Source organism: Candidozyma auris, chromosome 2 (genome assembly GCF_003013715.1).
Source record: "Candidozyma auris chromosome 2, complete sequence".
Taxonomy (NCBI): domain Eukaryota; kingdom Fungi; phylum Ascomycota; class Pichiomycetes; order Serinales; family Metschnikowiaceae; genus Candidozyma; species Candidozyma auris.
In genome coordinates, this window is record NC_072813.1 from 884631 (window position 1) to 901937 (window position 17307).

General features: G+C 44.7%; 10 protein-coding genes across 10 annotated transcripts; 6 read left to right on the forward strand and 4 right to left on the reverse strand. All coding sequences in view use genetic code 12, as the record gives it.

Annotated features, from left to right (window-relative positions):
• Positions 1 to 99: 99 nt before the first annotated feature.
• CJI96_0001860 (uncharacterized protein) lies at positions 100 to 4374 on the reverse strand (the record flags this gene model as incomplete). Its single annotated transcript, XM_029035388.2, has 1 exon — positions 100 to 4374. One exon carries the CDS (start codon positions 4372 to 4374, stop codon positions 100 to 102), a length of 4275 nt encoding a protein of 1424 aa, XP_028890630.1.
• An 801-nt stretch (positions 4375 to 5175) lies between these two features.
• Positions 5176 to 6162, reverse strand: CJI96_0001861 (diacylglycerol kinase; the record flags this gene model as incomplete). Its single annotated transcript, XM_029035389.2, has 1 exon — positions 5176 to 6162. The coding sequence occupies one exon, from the start codon at positions 6160 to 6162 to the stop codon at positions 5176 to 5178; it is 987 nt and encodes a 328-aa protein (XP_028890631.2).
• Positions 6163 to 6658: 496 nt separating this feature from the next.
• On the forward strand, positions 6659 to 7948 carry CJI96_0001862 (uncharacterized protein; the record flags this gene model as incomplete). Its single annotated transcript, XM_029035390.2, has 1 exon — positions 6659 to 7948. The coding sequence occupies one exon, from the start codon at positions 6659 to 6661 to the stop codon at positions 7946 to 7948; it is 1290 nt and encodes a 429-aa protein (XP_028890632.2).
• Positions 7949 to 7953: 5 nt separating this feature from the next.
• Positions 7954 to 8742, reverse strand: CJI96_0001863 (uncharacterized protein; the record flags this gene model as incomplete). Its single annotated transcript, XM_029035391.2, has 1 exon — positions 7954 to 8742. The coding sequence occupies one exon, from the start codon at positions 8740 to 8742 to the stop codon at positions 7954 to 7956; it is 789 nt and encodes a 262-aa protein (XP_028890633.2).
• Positions 8743 to 8997: 255 nt separating this feature from the next.
• On the forward strand, positions 8998 to 10407 carry CJI96_0001864 (uncharacterized protein; the record flags this gene model as incomplete). The annotated part of the gene is made up of 1 exon (XM_029035392.2): positions 8998 to 10407. The coding sequence occupies one exon, from the start codon at positions 8998 to 9000 to the stop codon at positions 10405 to 10407; it is 1410 nt and encodes a 469-aa protein (XP_028890634.1).
• Positions 10408 to 10450: 43 nt separating this feature from the next.
• Positions 10451 to 12157, reverse strand: CJI96_0001865 (uncharacterized protein; the record flags this gene model as incomplete). Its single annotated transcript, XM_029035393.2, has 1 exon — positions 10451 to 12157. One exon carries the CDS (start codon positions 12155 to 12157, stop codon positions 10451 to 10453), a length of 1707 nt encoding a protein of 568 aa, XP_028890635.2.
• A 306-nt stretch (positions 12158 to 12463) lies between these two features.
• Positions 12464 to 14245, forward strand: CJI96_0001866 (NAPDH-dependent diflavin reductase; the record flags this gene model as incomplete). The annotated part of the gene is made up of 1 exon (XM_029035394.2): positions 12464 to 14245. The coding sequence occupies one exon, from the start codon at positions 12464 to 12466 to the stop codon at positions 14243 to 14245; it is 1782 nt and encodes a 593-aa protein (XP_028890636.2).
• Positions 14246 to 14327: 82 nt separating this feature from the next.
• MSF1 (phenylalanine--tRNA ligase) lies at positions 14328 to 15689 on the forward strand (the record flags this gene model as incomplete). The annotated part of the gene is made up of 1 exon (XM_029035395.2): positions 14328 to 15689. The coding sequence occupies one exon, from the start codon at positions 14328 to 14330 to the stop codon at positions 15687 to 15689; it is 1362 nt and encodes a 453-aa protein (XP_028890637.2).
• Positions 15690 to 16009: 320 nt separating this feature from the next.
• On the forward strand, positions 16010 to 16687 carry CJI96_0001868 (mitochondrial 54S ribosomal protein uL16m; the record flags this gene model as incomplete). Its single annotated transcript, XM_029035396.1, has 1 exon — positions 16010 to 16687. The coding sequence occupies one exon, from the start codon at positions 16010 to 16012 to the stop codon at positions 16685 to 16687; it is 678 nt and encodes a 225-aa protein (XP_028890638.1).
• Positions 16688 to 16906: 219 nt separating this feature from the next.
• On the forward strand, positions 16907 to 17224 carry CJI96_0001869 (uncharacterized protein; the record flags this gene model as incomplete). The annotated part of the gene is made up of 1 exon (XM_029035397.2): positions 16907 to 17224. One exon carries the CDS (start codon positions 16907 to 16909, stop codon positions 17222 to 17224), a length of 318 nt encoding a protein of 105 aa, XP_028890639.2.
• Positions 17225 to 17307: the final 83 nt, after the last annotated feature.

The following is a 17307-nucleotide window of genomic DNA, read 5'->3' on the forward strand; positions in this document are numbered from 1 at the left end:
AGAGATTAATAGAATCAAGTTATAGATCTATCCTTTATTACCCTAATTAAAGATTATTGATGCAACGATGCCATAGTATGGTTATTTTATTCTTTCAAATTAAAGAAAATCATCTCTGGTGATGTTGGATTTTTCACACATCTGTTGGAAGATACTGTTCTTCAGATTGAAGAGATTCCATGGGGTGTCGAACTCCTTGATTTCTCCCTTGTCCAAGACAAGTATCCTGTCGTAGTTAAGGATAGTCTTCAATCGGTGAGCAATACACAAAATGGTGCATTCAGTGAATTCACGCTTGATCGTCTCCTGAATTTTGCTATCCGTTTCGTAGTCGACAGATGACGTAGCTTCATCCAAAATCAAAATCTTGGATCCTCTCACCAATGCTCTGGCGAATGATATAAGCTGCCTTTCACCCAACGAAAAGTTCGAGCCATCATCTTCAACTTCTCTATCCAAGTGGAACTTGTAGAGGTTTTCGCTTTGTTTCGTTTGACTCTTGATCATCTCTAACTTTGATTTTTCAATGAGACCAGCTCTTCTCATGGCATCCCACAAAACATTGTCTTCACTGGCGCCAAATGGATCTAAATTTTTACGAATAGTTCCACGGAACAAAACAGGATCTTGAGGGATAATAGAGAGCTTCGTCCTCAATTCCTTTAGACCAATTTTGCTGATATCGACACCATCAATTTCAATTCTGCCTTCATTCAATTCGGACAATCTGAACAAGGCTGTCATAATGGAAGATTTACCGGCACCAGTACGACCACAAATACCGATTTTCTCCTTTGGTTTTATATCCATGTTGATGGACTTCAAGACATTTGGCAAACCTGCTCTGTACGCCAATGATGCATTAATAAAGCTGACTTGGCCCTCTTGTGGCCATGTTGAGGGGAGTGTCGAGTTCGCGTAGGTGGCAGGAGCCTCCTGCTCGAGATGAAAAGCGTACTCACAAAGACGTTCAACAGAGTTCATTTCGTTCTCAAGCTGGGTGTAAGTTCTGATCAACATTGACAATTGACCGGCAATCTGCAAGACGTAGGACAACAACAAACCAGTGGCTGATGCTCCAATACTAAAAACTCGGAAAACACAAAGGAAACAAATGATGAAAGCAAACAACGTAGCAACGATGTCCAAATGAATGGCTAACCAACGCTGGTTTGCGACGGTCAAGTAGTAGGCTTCGTTCATGTTATTGATAAAAGTAGCATTCTTAGTTTTGAAGCGCTCCTGAGCCTTGTAAGCTTTGATGGTGTTCATTCCACTCAAGGTCTCATTGAAATTGTTGTAAACGAATGATCTCTGTGTGGCTTCCAATCTCTTAATTTCTCTAGCAGATGCCTGGTAAAAGTTTGAAACAGCGACAAAAATTGCACCCAAGAAGGGAACTGCAATTAAAAACCACGGAAGATAAACGCAACACAATACAATGACACCAACAATACTAGACAAAAAATAAATTACCATCCTGACTTGGTTGCCGATTTCGTTGTCCAATGTGTCAGTGTCCTTGGTAAATCTGTTCAAGATTCTTCCCATCGGAGTGATATCCATGAACGACATCGGAGCACGCAAAACTCGGCTAACAGCTAACAAATTCAAAGTTTTGGCAGCTTCGTTAGTCATGTACGCCACGATAATGAACTCAGACGCCAAAAAGATGAATGAAAGTACAGTGAACATCACATAAAAGCCGATGTAAAATCCGTTATCTTTACCCTTAAACTTAAAATCCGACCAAAATGTCAACCAGGTGTTAGTAAATAATTGACAGAATATAGCAATGACAGTCAATGTGAGAATAATTGGAACACTTGAGTAGTATTTGAAAATGCCAGAACCGTACTTGATATAGTTTTTGTACACAATCCATTTGATACGATTCACAGCTCTGCCTTCTTGCATCACAAGGCGACCATCTTCTTTCTCATTGACTTTGAAGTCACGATGCTCAGCCTCCTCATCCTGAATTGTACTTTGCCTCTTGGAAAGTTGACGTTCAATCATTTCGCGCTCTTCCACGATTTCCAGTGATTCAAGGGGAGCCTTTGCTTCTTCCTCTTCTTCTTCATCATCACCAGCAGCTTCAGAACTGAAGTTCATCAAATGATCAAATCCAGGGTTAGTCCTTCTCATCTCCTCAAAAGTACCTACTTGAATTGTACCATCACCATTGAGGAAAATGATTCGGTCAGCGGCACCGATGAGAGATAACTGATGAGTAGCCAAGATTCTCGTCTTCTCCTTAAGAAGACCCAATATACAGTTGTTCATGATGTGCTTACCAACGCGGGCATCGACAGCACTCAATACGTCATCCAAAAGAATTATATCCTTGTTGGCATAAACGGCTCTAGCCAAATTGATTCTGGCTTTCTGACCTCCAGACAAATTGATACCTCTTTCACCAATTTCGGTCTGGTCGCCGGCAGGCAAAATCGCCAAGTCACTCTCGAGAGAACAGGCGTAAACGACGGCGTCGTAAATTTCTTGATCAAATTCTTCACCAAACAAGATGTTATCCTTCACCGTAGCGTTCTGAATCCAAGGGTTCTCACAGAGTAAAAGGCTGCCGTTGACATCCACATGACCGTCAGTTCTTTTCATGAAACCTGCAAGGGCATTCAATAAGGAGGTCTTGCCGGATCCGATGAGTCCAGTAATCACCACGAATTCTCCCTTCGCAACCGAGAAGTCGATGTCCTTCAAACCAGAAAAGATGGTGGCTTCCATAGTGGAGGCTTTAGTGGAAATGGTTGTTAACTTTTGTTCGACTTCTGACTCTTTAACGGTGTTCGTAGACAGGGTCAGCTTTTCGTCAATAGGAGTTTCTTCATCAATGGCGGTCTCAGCATTCAAATTAGTGTCAGTGTTAACTTTTTTCGATACACCTTCCTTCTTTTCATTTGGATTCTCATCGGAGGCGTCTTCAAAAGTCTCCCACTCAAAGCTAGCTTTGGTGACGGTGATAGCAAGATTTTCCTTATCCATGACTTCACGGGTCTCAGGCAGAGCGTAAACTGCAGTGGCATCCTTGTCGACTTCTTCAGCAGCCAAGAACTGACCAGCTCTTAAGATTCCCACGAGGGCATCGGAACCAGTTGCCAAAGCAAGAGGAACCATTATAACCTGTTGGGCCAAGGAGTTGAACAAGGAAATGGAAGAGAACAAACTTGCAGGATCCTTAGTGGAGCCAGAAGTAGCGTATAGCACCAAGAAAGATCCCATCGATGCAAATAAGGTCAAGCACATGGACAGAGAAACAATGACATTTCTTCCAATCTGCATTTTGTAGATAATGTTCATTTCCTTCTTACGATTTGTGCTAATAGCGTCATCGTACGGTTCTTCCCAAGAATAAAATTTGATGATCTTGAGATTGTTGAGCACCTCCTTGATATATTTGACACGGGCGTCAGTGTACTTGTTCGCCTTCTTTCTGTACTGAAACAATTTACCAGTGAAGACAATGATACAAAGCAAGAACAACCAAACAAGACCAATACCAACCAAAGCCGGGGCACCAATGTTCCAAATCAATATACCGATAGCCACGGCCATGGGGACAGGGAAAGACACCAAAAAAGGCTGGAAACCCAAGGCAAAGTCGATACGGGCCAAGTCAGTGCCCATCATCGAGGTAATTTTCGAGATTGGGTATTCGTGTTTGGAGCGATCGCTCAAGCGGAAAGTTTTGTCCAAGAATGCCTTTGTCAATACACCCTTTACCTGAGCACCAGTCAACATGGCATTATAGAAACCATGGTTAATTAGGATACCAAGCGTAAGCACCATGCACGATGCACCAATAGCGTAACCCACACCTTTACCAACAGCACTATCGAGACCCAAAGCGTGCATCTCGACAAAACGAATGAGTTTCTTGGAAAGCAAGGGATTACACACCGATGCGGTATTGGCCAAAGTATTATACAAGCACGCAAGGCCGTATTGCCACCTGAAAGTCTCTAAAATAGACCACAAGCACAAGAATTTGGGTGGAACAAAATCCTGGAGATCCACTTCCGGTGGCACACTGGAGATTCCAGGGCCCTCATGTCTCTTTTTACGCTTTGCAGCAATGTGGGCATCTTGAGCTCGCTGTAGACGCCTCATGAAGATATCTTCGAATTTCCTCGTCAACGTCTCAACTCTGTTGTCATCATTGACCTTAAACAAGTCAGGCGTATCCAACGTACGCTTGTACCCGGTCGCCATCACAGGATGGAGCCACCAAAAGAATATTGTCGAAAAGATATTCGGGCTCTTGGGGAACTCGACTCGCTCATCCTCGTACGGCACTGGAGGCACCTTTTTCAGAAGAAACGGCGTCAAAAGACGCTTTTGGGGAGGACGCTCCATGCTATCAAACTTATCTGATCGGTTGGGGCTTGGGGAAGCGATGGTATATGTATCGCAGCGGAGAAGACGCGGAACAACGGCAACCTACGGAGAAAAAGCTGGTGCTGCGAAAGGCTGCGCAAATGCTGGGACAAAAGAGGTTATCGTGCGTATGAAGCTTCTAGGGCGAGTTGCAGCCAACCGACAGCGAGGCACCAAAAGAGACCACGCGGAAGTGTACGGCTAAGACAAATACCGAAAATGGTCTGGAGCGGGAGAAAAGCAAAAGATAGAAAAAAGTAGTTCAAGAGCTTCAGGTGGGAAACGTCTTCCTTTTGTACCCACCGCTAGGAAGGGTGTGGAAAGAAAAAAAGCTCCTTCTTCCTCTGGTCTTTCCTGTCTTGATAGGCGTCTTTGCGTACTGCCTTGGAGTTGCCCTCCCCAGCAGTGGCCATGGTGCCGAAGGGAGTTCGCGCTGGGAGAAAAGCTCGGTGATTTCGGGGCAGGCTCGGTGACAACCACGTAGGGCTGGAGAGGCCATTGTATATTTACGACGCAAGTACTTAAGTTACTTGAAATCTCTTATTCCGTTATTCATACCATTTATTCCATTATGGTTTTGTGCATTTGTTTCCTCACCCTACACATTACTAAGCTAATTATCTAATCATTGGGCAACTGAGGCCTCGGATGGGTGCAAAAAGCACAGTGGCTAACTCCTTCGCAACCATTCCTTGCCACTGGCAGCTGTCTGCTTGCACCTACACGAGGGTGCTCGGGCCATTCTATTCTATGCGCTCTATGACAATTAAGCTCCCCTCATTACACCTTTGTGGCGTATACCAACCCATAAAGGAGAATAGCGCTCAAAACGGGGATGATGAGATTATCGTCGATGCCGCCAATATCTGCCGCCTCCGACACAGATGCGGCCACTCCAGTGGCAACGGCGTATACGTGCAAGTTCATCAAGCTCGAGTCAGGGGTCCAGAATATGTCGCCAGGTTTGTTCACGTAGCTGTACACGTTGCAAAAGTATCCGTAGAATAAGTAGCACAGGACAACTCCAGTAAGGAAACTGGCAATGCATCCTGCCAACGACTTTCCTGGCATCACTTGCGGCGTGTACTTGCCCCAAAGTCTGCCAACCGTCAGCGCCGCGGTGTCTGCCCAGCTCAAGAGTAATACGCTCATCACTGCAATATCCTTGGGTGCTGACGTGAACACCATCAAAACGCCCAACGCATAGAATAGCGTTCCATTGTAGCCGTGTATCTCCGACTGCCTCAGAATCACACCAAACAATCTGGTTGCAACCGCGTTGTATCCTGGATAACGAAGCCTGATAAAGTCATTAAGAAAGAGAACCAACGTCAACGCCAGTAATGGATACAAGATTTGGTTCATGGTGCACCCAAGCACGTATAAGTACAATGCGAAGGGACCAATCGATGAGTGTAGAGCCTTTCTGGGGATTTCGTGTCTGATCATCCATTGTTTCCAGGTCTCGGGTTCCGGTTCACTTTGACCAACACTAACGCCCTTCTCCGTCAAATCGCCTCGCTTTGTAGCTACAGATTCGTCTGTAGCATCACTCAACAGTATATCTGTGCTGATCACAGACACCAGGTCCTCTGAATCGCTCACTTCAGTATTCTCATCGGCGATAAACGTTGGATCGTCTTCCTCATTGTAGCTGTCAAAGGAGGCGTTGATGAGTCTTTTCCTGATGGAAGCAAGCTGTGGGTATCCAATTCCCGAGCCCACAGCAGTAGTTTTCTGCGGTTGTGGTGTCACTGGCGCTGACATTGTGGGTTGTGCCAACTGGTGGAGGATGATGTAGTTTGTTTATTTGACCTGTATTGTTTGCGATGCGATGATTTCGGTCAGCCAAAATTCACCAATAGTGACACTTCTAATTGAAATTCGATAAACGATGAGAGTGATTACCAACAGCTTGTGCAATACGTTTGCTGGTGCCACGACTTCAATTTTTTACTGTTGTCTGCTTGGCAGTCGCAAATGCGTGGCTTGCCCTTTTTGCCTCTCGGATCTTGTTTTCTACGTGACTCGCGCAGCCATTGTAAGAGAGAACTGTGAGGAACAATAGACTTTGATCGCTAGGTATAAATTGTAAGATTTTGAATTGAAAAAGAGTTCTTATTCTTGTGGCACCAAATAAGTAGAATGACTAAAACAGTTTTTTCTTTTTCTTACCCGGGCTAGCCATTCTTTTGGCATTTCCACATACCTTATGTCGCATTTCGCAGCGCTTCACAGATTTTGCAACCATTTCACAAACACCATGCTTCTTCGACATTGCTTGTTTCCTTTACTCGTGGTCCCCTTCAGCCTGGGCCAGGAAGATCCAGTAGCATTGGAGAGATTCTACGATCACCTCAAAATTTTTCGCCAGGTGTTTAGTGTAAAAAATGATCCAGAGAAGCTCTCTATGATCAGAGAACTGGTCCACAGGGCGTTTTCATCAATACCGGCAACAGAAATCGACAAATCAACACACTTCAGCTTCTTGGCCAGTGGTATCACGACTTCACAAGAGATGCGATACTCTATCTTGCCATTCGAGCCATTGAAACCGCCATTGATTACTGAACGGCCCACATCGCATACGCCTTCTAAAACGGCAACCACGCCAAGCGAGACTACGGACGATAAATTTTTGATAGATTTAGAAAATCGTCTGGAGCGTGATATGATGAAAACAACGAGCTCCTCCTCTGCTACTGATAATATTTTTGAACTCCCCCCTCTTTTCTCAAGCACAGTTAATGACATACCATTCCCAGGCACAACACCTTTGCCAGTGATTGAATCTGATTTACATTTCTCGTCGACAATTGATGACCTTGTGCCCACTTTATCAACAAAAGGCAGCACGAAGAAAGCAATAGCAGGGCTAAAATCCCCTAACAGGATCCAGATCAAACCTCAGTTCAGACACCACAAGTCCAACGCAGCGGTTAAACCAGGTATTTATGCAAAACCAAAGGTTGCGTGGTATGGAAACCACCTTCAAATGATTCAAACAAGCATCCGGTTGGAAACGTTGTCATTAACGCCAACTACAACACCTCCTATGACCGCAGCAGTGATTACCACAACAAAGATAGTCTCGGAAAGCACGATGACATCAGAGAGCACGACGGTTTCATTGCATCACCTTGATAGGCGACCGAGGGAGGACTTCTTCGATTACGCAAGGCGAATCTACCCTGTGGTGAAGACCATGATTGAGGGAACGGAATCACAGAACAATTCGACACAACCAGTAAATGAAAGGCCAAATAGCACGACAAAGTCAAAACTAACGAAGCACAGTGAGTCTTCAAGCAATTACTTTGAATCTTCTACACTAGAGTCGAATGTCTCGTTCAACATGCCGTTGATGATCGATTCGTCATACAAAACTGAGTTGCCTTTCCTCGCCACAAAGAAAAAGGCGAACACCGAAACTCGACCCAATCCGAGAAGGTCCAGCATTTACGCCTTATTCACAAACTCGGCGGTGCTGTCGTCAACATTTTCGCTGGCGACAGCCATTATAGTTTTTGCTTTCTTCGTTTCATTTTTATGATAATATTAGCCTTCTAACCTCTGTATCACTTCTCTTGCGACATCAACGTATGGCTCCAGAATGGGGTCGCCAGGATGCAGCACCACCACGGGCTTACCAGCGTCTGATTGACTACAGATCGTCTCATTTAAGGGGATGCTAGCCAATACGTTTATGCCCTGTTTCTTGGCCTCCCTTGCAGCGCCTTCAGACCCAAATACATGTGATTCGTGCTGGCAATTAGGGCAGAGAAAGAAGCTCATGTTTTGGACAAGCCCCAACACCGGTGTATTCACCTTGTTGAACATAGCTATACCTTTTACCGCATCAATCAATGCTATATCTTGTGGCGTCGACACAATGACGGCACCATCCACCTTCAATTGCTGTGTCACACTAAGCTGCGTATCTCCTGTTCCAGGAGGCATGTCAATCACCAAATAGTCCAACTTGGGCCACTCAACCTCAAACATCAATTGCTGTAGAGCCTTCATCACCATAAGCCCTCTCCACACAATTGCATTTTCCGGAGCCACCAAGTATCCCATAGACATAGAAGGCAAACCGTAATTAGTAAGCGGTAGTAGCCTACCTTTTTCATTGAGCCTCGGTTCTCCACTGAGGTTTAGTAGTTTTGGTATTGAAGGTCCGAATATGTCCACGTCGAGGATCCCAGCATTCTTCCCTAGCTTCTGGAGGCCCAATGCGGTATTCACCGCAACTGTAGATTTACCAACGCCACCTTTTCCAGAGGCAACTAATACAACCTTATCTACATTGGGGATCTTCTGTTTCACCGGTAGGCCTCGAGACATGCGAGGCACTTGAGGAGCCTGCTTGTCCCTAGGCAAACCCAAAGGGTTTTCATGCGCCAACCTCTGAGACAGAGCCAAAGTTCGAGATAGAAACAGGGGACGGAAAAATGTTGTAGTCTTCATTGCTGACATGCACAAGAAGAAACCAGATGACCTAGTATAATGTTAGTGCGATGAGGCTGCGAAATATACCTACTACCCCAGGTTCCGTTGCAATCTCGGATAACTAGCGAATAGCTACTTAAAAGGCACGCTATGTTCCGTCCAACAATATATGCGTTGTCCACAAGACCTGGGCGAGCCGCTATCGGGGTGATACGGGTTTCAGGTCCTCACTCGAAGTATATCTACCATAAGCTCACTGCTACGAAGAAGGAGCCTCTACCGCAGAAAACTAGTGTACGGAAATTGTACGAGCCAAATACAAAGCTGTTGTTGGATGAAGCGCTTACTGTGTTCTTCAAAGCCCCGAAGACGTATACTGGTGAAGATCTATTAGAGCTACATGTCCATGGAGGAAATGCGATAGTTAAATCTGTGGTCGATGCCATCAAGAAACTACATAACCCCGAAAATGGCATTGAGATACGACATGCTGAGCAGGGTGAATTCTCTCAACGTGCATTTATGAATGGTCGTTTTGACCTCACAGAGATTGAGGGGATAAGGGAGATGATAGACGCAGATACAGAAACACAAAGATTAGCTGCATTGGCTTCACTTAGTGGGGATACAAAGAGGACTTTTGGTGAATGGAGGACTGATATTGTGAAAAATGTCGCTCTACTTACAACGATCGTAGACTTTGGTGAAGAGCATGATCTTGAAGAGACTAATCAGTTGTTTGATCAGGTTGATCAAAATATCGATAAGCTCAAGGACAAGATCACGTCGTACCTTAATCGAGTGAAGCAGTCCGAGGTTTTGCTCAAAGGTATAAGGGTCAGTTTGTTGGGTCCTGTGAATGCTGGCAAACTGTCATTACTCAACTACTTGACAAATCGTGAAACAGCCATAGTTAGCGACATCGCTGGTACTACCAGAGATGTGTTGGATGTGCCGTTGGATATTAATGGATACAAAGTGATAGTTGGAGACACTGCAGGAATAAGATCGCTAAAAGATGCTGACCCAATAGAAGTCGAGGGAATAAGGAGAGCAAAACAGAGGGCATTGGGGAGCGATTTGGTTTTGGCAGTTATCCCTGTCGATATGCCTGTCTCTGAAGCTCTTATTGAGAACGTTCGTCTTCTCAGCAATTCTGGGAGACCTATTATTGCGGTCTTAAACAAGACAGATTTAGTTGAAAGTGTTGATGCAGAAGGCTACGCTACACAATTAGGGCTCCCGATGGAAAACATTCATGTGGTGTCTTGTAAGACCGGCCAGGGCATTCAGTGCCTACGTGAGTCATTAACTGATAGATTCAGAACAATATCGTCGTCTGAGCCTATCATTCTTTCGTCCCGAGCGCAAGATCTTGTTGAAAATGACGTCCTCTTTGGTCTCGATGAATTCAAGAAATGGAAGCAAGAGGGTGATGTTGTACTTGCACTCGAAAGTCTTCGAATTGCAGCAGATGGGATTGGAAAGGTTACAGGTGATACGGTCGGAGTCGAAGAGATCTTGGGAGTCGTGTTCCTGAGTTTTTGCATTGGTAAGTAAGGAGCGTGTAAATATAATACAGAGGGAATATTTATAAATCACATCAAGGGTTATGACAGAATACCATAAGTTGGAACTTCTCCACTTCCCAATTGAGCTTGATCTGTTGTAGTTGATGTCTTGTATGACGAGAACCTAGGTCATTTTCAGGCTCTGGTTCATCCTTCCGAAGAGATTTTGCTAAGTTTGGCGATAAACGCAACTCAAAATTGATGATATTGAGTCCGTAGCTCAATTTCAATTCATATTGAAGACCGAAAAGAGACTTATTGCTTTGTGGATCCTCATCTTCAAAAGTCTCACAGCTTGAGATCTTGTCGTCGTTTATAAAGAGAGCAACCAGAAAATCTTCTTCGGAATCACCTTTAAGTATTCCCTGACCATTAACAAGATCGTTCTTCTTTAAGTTGAAAATTATGTGATGTAAGCTTACTTTGAAGGATACAAATGAAGATGCCTCAGCCGGCAATGAAATGGAGTAAGCTTTGGTTGAATAGCCAATTGGACCAAACTTATACTGAAACAAAGTTGCAGCATTCAACACAGGCACATCTGGAAACATATCTCTTTTGTAGGCCTGAGCCGGCGTGATAAGGGCAGGTCCTTGTTGTGAAAGCGAGTTAGCAACTTGTTGAGTAGTAGTATGTGAAGAAGAAAGGGTAACTCCTCTGATGAACACCTCATCACTCGAAGGTGTGACTGGAGTTTTACCCATGACATTGGACTCAGTGGCATTGAGCTTACGCTTGGTCTCTTCATCATCTTCCTCACCAGCTTCAGTATCCAGGTCCTCCAGCTTGATGCCGGCGCTCTCAACCTCAGCAGCTTTTCTTGTCTCTGCTTCTTCTTGGAGCACTTTCTTGGGTTTCCTGCCCCTCTTCTTCTTCTGAGGTTGTGGGGTCTCGGACTTCAAATTCAACTTGAGCTTCATAGGCTCTTTTGGTGCCTTCACTTTCAACTTCAACTTGGATTGAGGAATCGCTTCCTTTTTAAGCGACTTGAACTCCTTGTCAAAAACGTCTCTTAACTTGTTGGCGTCCTCATATATCAAGGAGGAAGGGTCGTTGAAAGTTTGAGCATTGGTGAATATGAGATTTGTGGCATCGTAGAAGGCTTGCAAGTTGTCTTCGAGAGATCTATCCTCAGAAAACAAATCCTTCGCAATCATGCTCTTCACATCATTGAACGATGTTGGATTTTTAATCACCTTGTAGTAATCGGGGTACTCTTCAGGATCCACCACTTCCATAAAGGGACCACTCAAAACGCCATCCTCTGGGAATTCATGATTAATGACTGTGTCTAAAATATTGTTTGCCAACCTCGGTAAGTCAGCCACAGTTATAGAGCCCAGGGACTCAGAGTAATCGTCAGCTCGGTTGGACACATAATCGAAAAGCTTTTTAGCGTCTGTCACGATCCAAGATTCAGGGTCGTTATATTTCTGCGCATTATCATACATCAACTGAAAATCCAGAACAAAGTCCTGAACATTCCCATACGAGCCACGAGCCACCTTCTTATTGACCTCATTTAGCGATATTGGTTCCTCGATGAGTGTGTAGTAGTCAGGGTACATTTTTTTGGATGGAAGCTTAACAAAAGCAGTAACTAAGGCACGCTCTCCTTCATCGTCTTGAAGTGTGTCAATTTCCTCTAAAATGGACTTGATAAACTCTTCAAGACTCTGGCCCTTGTGTCGTTTTGGCGCGGCAGAATCCTGCGCGGCAGCTCTTTTAGCACGAGGCATATTATATTGGTAACAGAATTGGAAGGTAGTGTGGGATTTTGTTGATTTACAAACACCAGGTGTTTGAGTATGTGCAGGACTCTTTCAACGATACAGATAACTCCCCACCACTAATTCTTATTAAATTCAAGTGATTTGGCTCAAGATAGGATTCATGAAAACATTATACAGCAAATCTTTTTGCGGTCTTTTTCATTGTATGAAAGTCATCTTCGTAGACCTCTTTAGTTGCATGGTCACATGACTGGACACATAGTAATTGTCGCCTATGATAAAACTTCAACTTGAACGGCCCTACTCATTTTGATGACCAACGGACCTTCTGTCACGAGTGTGGCAATTCTTTATGGCAGTGAATCTGGCAACTCCCAGGATTACGCTCACTTTCTTGCGCGTAAGTTGCGTTACAACTCATTGAAACCCACTGTCTGTACTCTTGACTCGTTCCCTCTCAAGCGTCTTGTCACAGATATTCAGTATTTGATAGTGGTCTGCTCTACTACTGGACAGGGAGAGGTACCTAGAAATGCTAAGAAGTTTATCAAGTTCTTATTGAAGAAAAAGCTTCCTGAAGATCTTTTGGATCATATAAAATTCACCACGTTCGGCCTTGGGGACTCTTCCTACCCTAAGTTCAACTATGCCATTAGAAAACTCCACATAAGACTCCGACAGCTTGGCTGTAAAGAGCTATGCCCACGATGTGAAAGTGACGAACAGGCCCCAGAGGGCATCGACGGTTTTTACGCAGAATGGGAAGCGAAAGTAATCGATGCCCTTAAAAAGGAGTTCCCCAACATTTTCACGATAGACGACCATGTTCTACTTCCACCTGAGATTTCTGTCTCTGTCAAATGCGAGGACAGTGACGTGGTAGGAAACGGTGACTTGAGTCCTACGCGAAATGGAGCCGGTTTGTCGCTTGGGAGAATCGTGACAAACACTCGTATGACGGCTTCTGACCACTTTCAGGACGTTAGGCATGTGACAATCGAAGCAATCGATCAAGATTTATCGTATGCACCTGGAGATACGGTAGCATTGTACCCACCAAACGACGATAGAAGCGTGGAACTTCTTTTGGAGCTGCAACCCCATTGGCTTGAGATCGCCGATAAGCCGCTTGACATGCCTCACCCGCCAGAATCTGAGGGAGGCTTCATTGATCACAATTATCTCACGTTGCGAAATTTGATCAAATATCATTTGGATATCATGTCGATTCCAAGGCGCTCATTTTTTGCACTCTTGCATCACTTTGTCGACGATCTGACAGAGGAAGGCAAAAGAGAGAAGGAGAAACTCTACGAGTTTAGTACCCTAGCTGAGGCGGAGGATCTTTACAACTATGCTAATCGTCCAAGACGACTAATTCTAGAGACCATCATGGAGTTTGAGAAGAACTTAAAAATACCACTCGAATACGTACTTGACTTGTTTCCCATGATTAAAGTTCGACTCTTTCTGATAGCGTCCAAGTCCTCTTCGGATACTGTTGAGATCATTGCAGGAATTGTGGAGTACAAAACCATCCTAAGAAGAATCAGGCGTGGGTTGTGCTCTAAGTGGATCAAGCTGTTACAGGTGGGAGATTCTGTGATATTCTCTATCCATAAATCTAATTTGTCCTTCTCTCTTCCCAAAATTCCAAACCCTCCAATCGTCATGATTGCTCCAGGAACTGGTGTGGCCCCGATGAAGTCTCTCATCGAGCAAAGAGCAGGACAACAGGAACTTCACTTGTTTTACGGCTGCCGTTTCTCAAATAAGGATTTCCTATTCCAGGATTTGTGGGAGTCTTTTGAGGCTAAAGGTGCTCTTCATATGCATCCATGCTTTTCCAGGGATCCAGGTTCAAGAGTGAAGTACGTTCAAGATAAGCTTTACCTTGAACGGGAAACGGTTGCAAAATTGGTGCTCCAAGAATCTGCCATAATATTTGTCTGTGGCTCAAGTGGTAACATGCCCCGTCAAGTCAGAATGACACTTGTGGAGATATTGAAGCAAGGTGGCCCTGAAAATTTGGACGCTGAACAGTATCTCTTGGATATGGAGAATTCGGGTCGCTATATTCAAGAAACATGGTGATTGATGTCTGTGAGAAAGGCACATACCAGACACCGCACCCGCATTTTTTCACCTCGTATCACCGAACCACCCAAAACCTCATATGCTTTGCCTTAAACGGGCAGCTGCCCAATTGAGACTCGTCAAGTGTGTGCCTATTTCGACACGCAGGTGGGTTTCAAAGTTTCCTCCACACATCGTGGTAGATGGGAAGTCGTACAAAACTGATGAATGGACCAACGTGCCTCCTCGTATTCTTGAACTCACTGATAGACGCTTGCACCAGAACCCCAATCATCCGATCGGAATTCTTCGTGAGCTAATAGAAAAGAACTTTAAAGGCTTAGGCTACACATTCTATAATGATTTTCGGCCCATAGTGACAACTTTTGAAAATTTCGACGTGCTTGACTTTCCTAAAGATCATCCGGGCAGAGCTAAGCTGGACACGTATTATTTGAATGAGGGCCATCTTTTGAGAACTCACACTTCTGCTCATGAGCATGAATGTTTTCAGAAATGCGAAACGCCTGGTTACTTTATCACTGCTGATGTTTACAGAAGAGACGAGATCGACCGAACACATTACCCTGCGTTCCACCAGATGGAGGGTGCAAGGTTATGGTCACAGAAAACCCCAAATCTTGAGCAAGTTTTGCAAGATGACATTGATGCTATTCCTGCTACAGACATCATTGTGGAGGATCCGTTCAGAAAGAACCCTCTGAATGATGAAAACCCAAAGCAAAAGCACATGACTGACCCAGAGGTGCGTCTTGTGGCTGCTCACTTGAAAAAGACAGTGGAATACATGGTGAACTTGGTTTTTGAAAGCGCAAAAGCGGCTGCATTGAGGTCAGGCGCTGATGACGAGTTTTTGAAAGAGCCGTTGAAGGTGCGCTGGGTAGAAGCCTACTTCCCTTGGACATCGCCTTCATGGGAGATTGAGGTTTGGTGGAAGGGAGAATGGCTTGAGTGCTGCGGCTGTGGTATAGTACAACAGCAAGTCTTACTCAACTCAGGCCTCGGTGAGGACAAAATTGGATGGGCTTTCGGAATCGGGCTCGACAGGATCGCCATGCTTCTTTTTGGAATTCCGGACATAAGGCTCTTTTGGTCTCTTGATGAAAGATTCAGTAACCAATTCACGCAGGGCCAGATCAGCTTGTTCAAGCCGTACTCCAAGTACCCAGGAATCAAGAGAGATGTGAGTTTCTGGATGCCCACCGGGTCAAATTTGCATGTGAACGATGTTATGGAGCTATTTCGTCTGCATGGAGGAGATTTGGTCGAGAATGTTGAGAAAGTGGATGAGTTTACCCACCCCAAAACCAAGAAGACGTCTCAAACCTACAGAATCCATTTTCAGTCGTTTGACAGAAACTTAACCAGAGATGAAGTCAATGAGATCCACAAGGCAGTGGAAAAAGAGCTTGTGGATATGTTTGATGTCGAGATCCGATAAATGTACATAGTCAGCCTCGGCTGAAGCAATATAGACTTGCGTATTATGGTGAGAGTTGCACCACAGACGAGTACAAGAGGTATGAGAAGTAATTTTGCACGCAAACAGAGAAGATCAGTTGTGAGTAACAGAATCGAGAACTTGAAACTCTCAATCTAATTAGTTCGATGCTTCTTGAGATTTTTTTTTTCAGTATGCATCAGTGTTTAGGTAACAAGCTACCTTTTGTCTTGAGCGTGCTCAGTGCGATTTTTTTTTTTTTTCTTCGCAGTAACAAATCTACCACCGGCAACCTCCAACCTCGACTTCCTTACTGAATCATGTTAGGGTTGTGCAGAACACTCCAAAGTTCCCTTGGAGGGGCACTTAGAACTCCCCAGCTTCTAGCTCAAGCTAATACTTCAACTGTTTTCAAAAGATTCAAGCACGAGTACGAGCCCAGGCACAAGAACATCTTCAAAGCGTTCAAAGGCAGAGTCACAGTCAGAACAGGAGGCTCAGTGAAAGGGAACAGTCTCGAAGTTGGAAAATACGGTTTGAGACTTAAATCCAACGGGATTAGAATGGCAGCCATCCAGCTTAAAGAGGCCGACAAAGTTATCCAGAGACAACTCAGAGGCACGGGAGCAAAGTACATCACGAGGTTTGTCTGCAATACACCAGTGTGTGTCAAGGGTAACCAGACAAGAATGGGTAAAGGTAAAGGTGGGTTTGACCACTGGGCAGTGAGGGTGCCCACGGGCAAGATATTGTTTGAGATTGTGGGGGATGTTCATGAGAAAGTGGCCAGGGAGGCCTTGCGGAAAGCTGGCGACAAGTTGCCTGGGATTATGGAGATTGTGGACGTGCATTCCAAAATAAGAGTAAGCCCCACAACGTTGGTGGACAAGCCAGAGCCCGTCAACTGGCTCGAGAAGATGAAGGAGGCCCCAACGAAGAAATGGACCAACATAGAAAAGTCAAAGTCCCCTGAGTTCCGTCTTTACAGGAACCGTTGAGGATAGACAACTCGCAATTCTCATGTATATATAATATCAACTATTTACGACGTCGTATTGGTAGTGTGTTTCGTTCCGTAGTAACAGAATCAATACTAAGAGCATTTATGCCAGAGCGTTCGCGATTTCCACATTGAACCGTGGATTCATACAATAGTGCTAGACTTACTTGTGTTCCACTAATCTCGCTTCTATTTGCTCAATCGTTACCCAGTTAGCATGCTGAAAGACACACAGAAGTTGGCGGGGTATGCATTGAATCAGGCGGTCAAGCTCATGGAGTCAGATACTCAAGTTTCTACCATTGACATGAACCTCCTAGTCAACCTCAACACCAATCAGTCACTCAACTACATCAAACTTGAGCAGGACCTCAATGAGATCGAGGAGAGCACGAAGAAGTCACAGGCGCTTCAGGAGGAGTTCGAGCTGCTTCGGCTTGACTTGAACCACATAGAGAGGCAAGTCGATGTGATGGCCGAGATTATCAAGGAGCTCGATGGCTGGACCAAGGAGCTAGAAAAGAATGGAAAATAACCGATGGGAATAGAAGCGAGAAAGTTGTTTGGGCAACCTTGAGCTGGAGTACACAAGATTTCTGCTATCGATGGTGTAGTCTG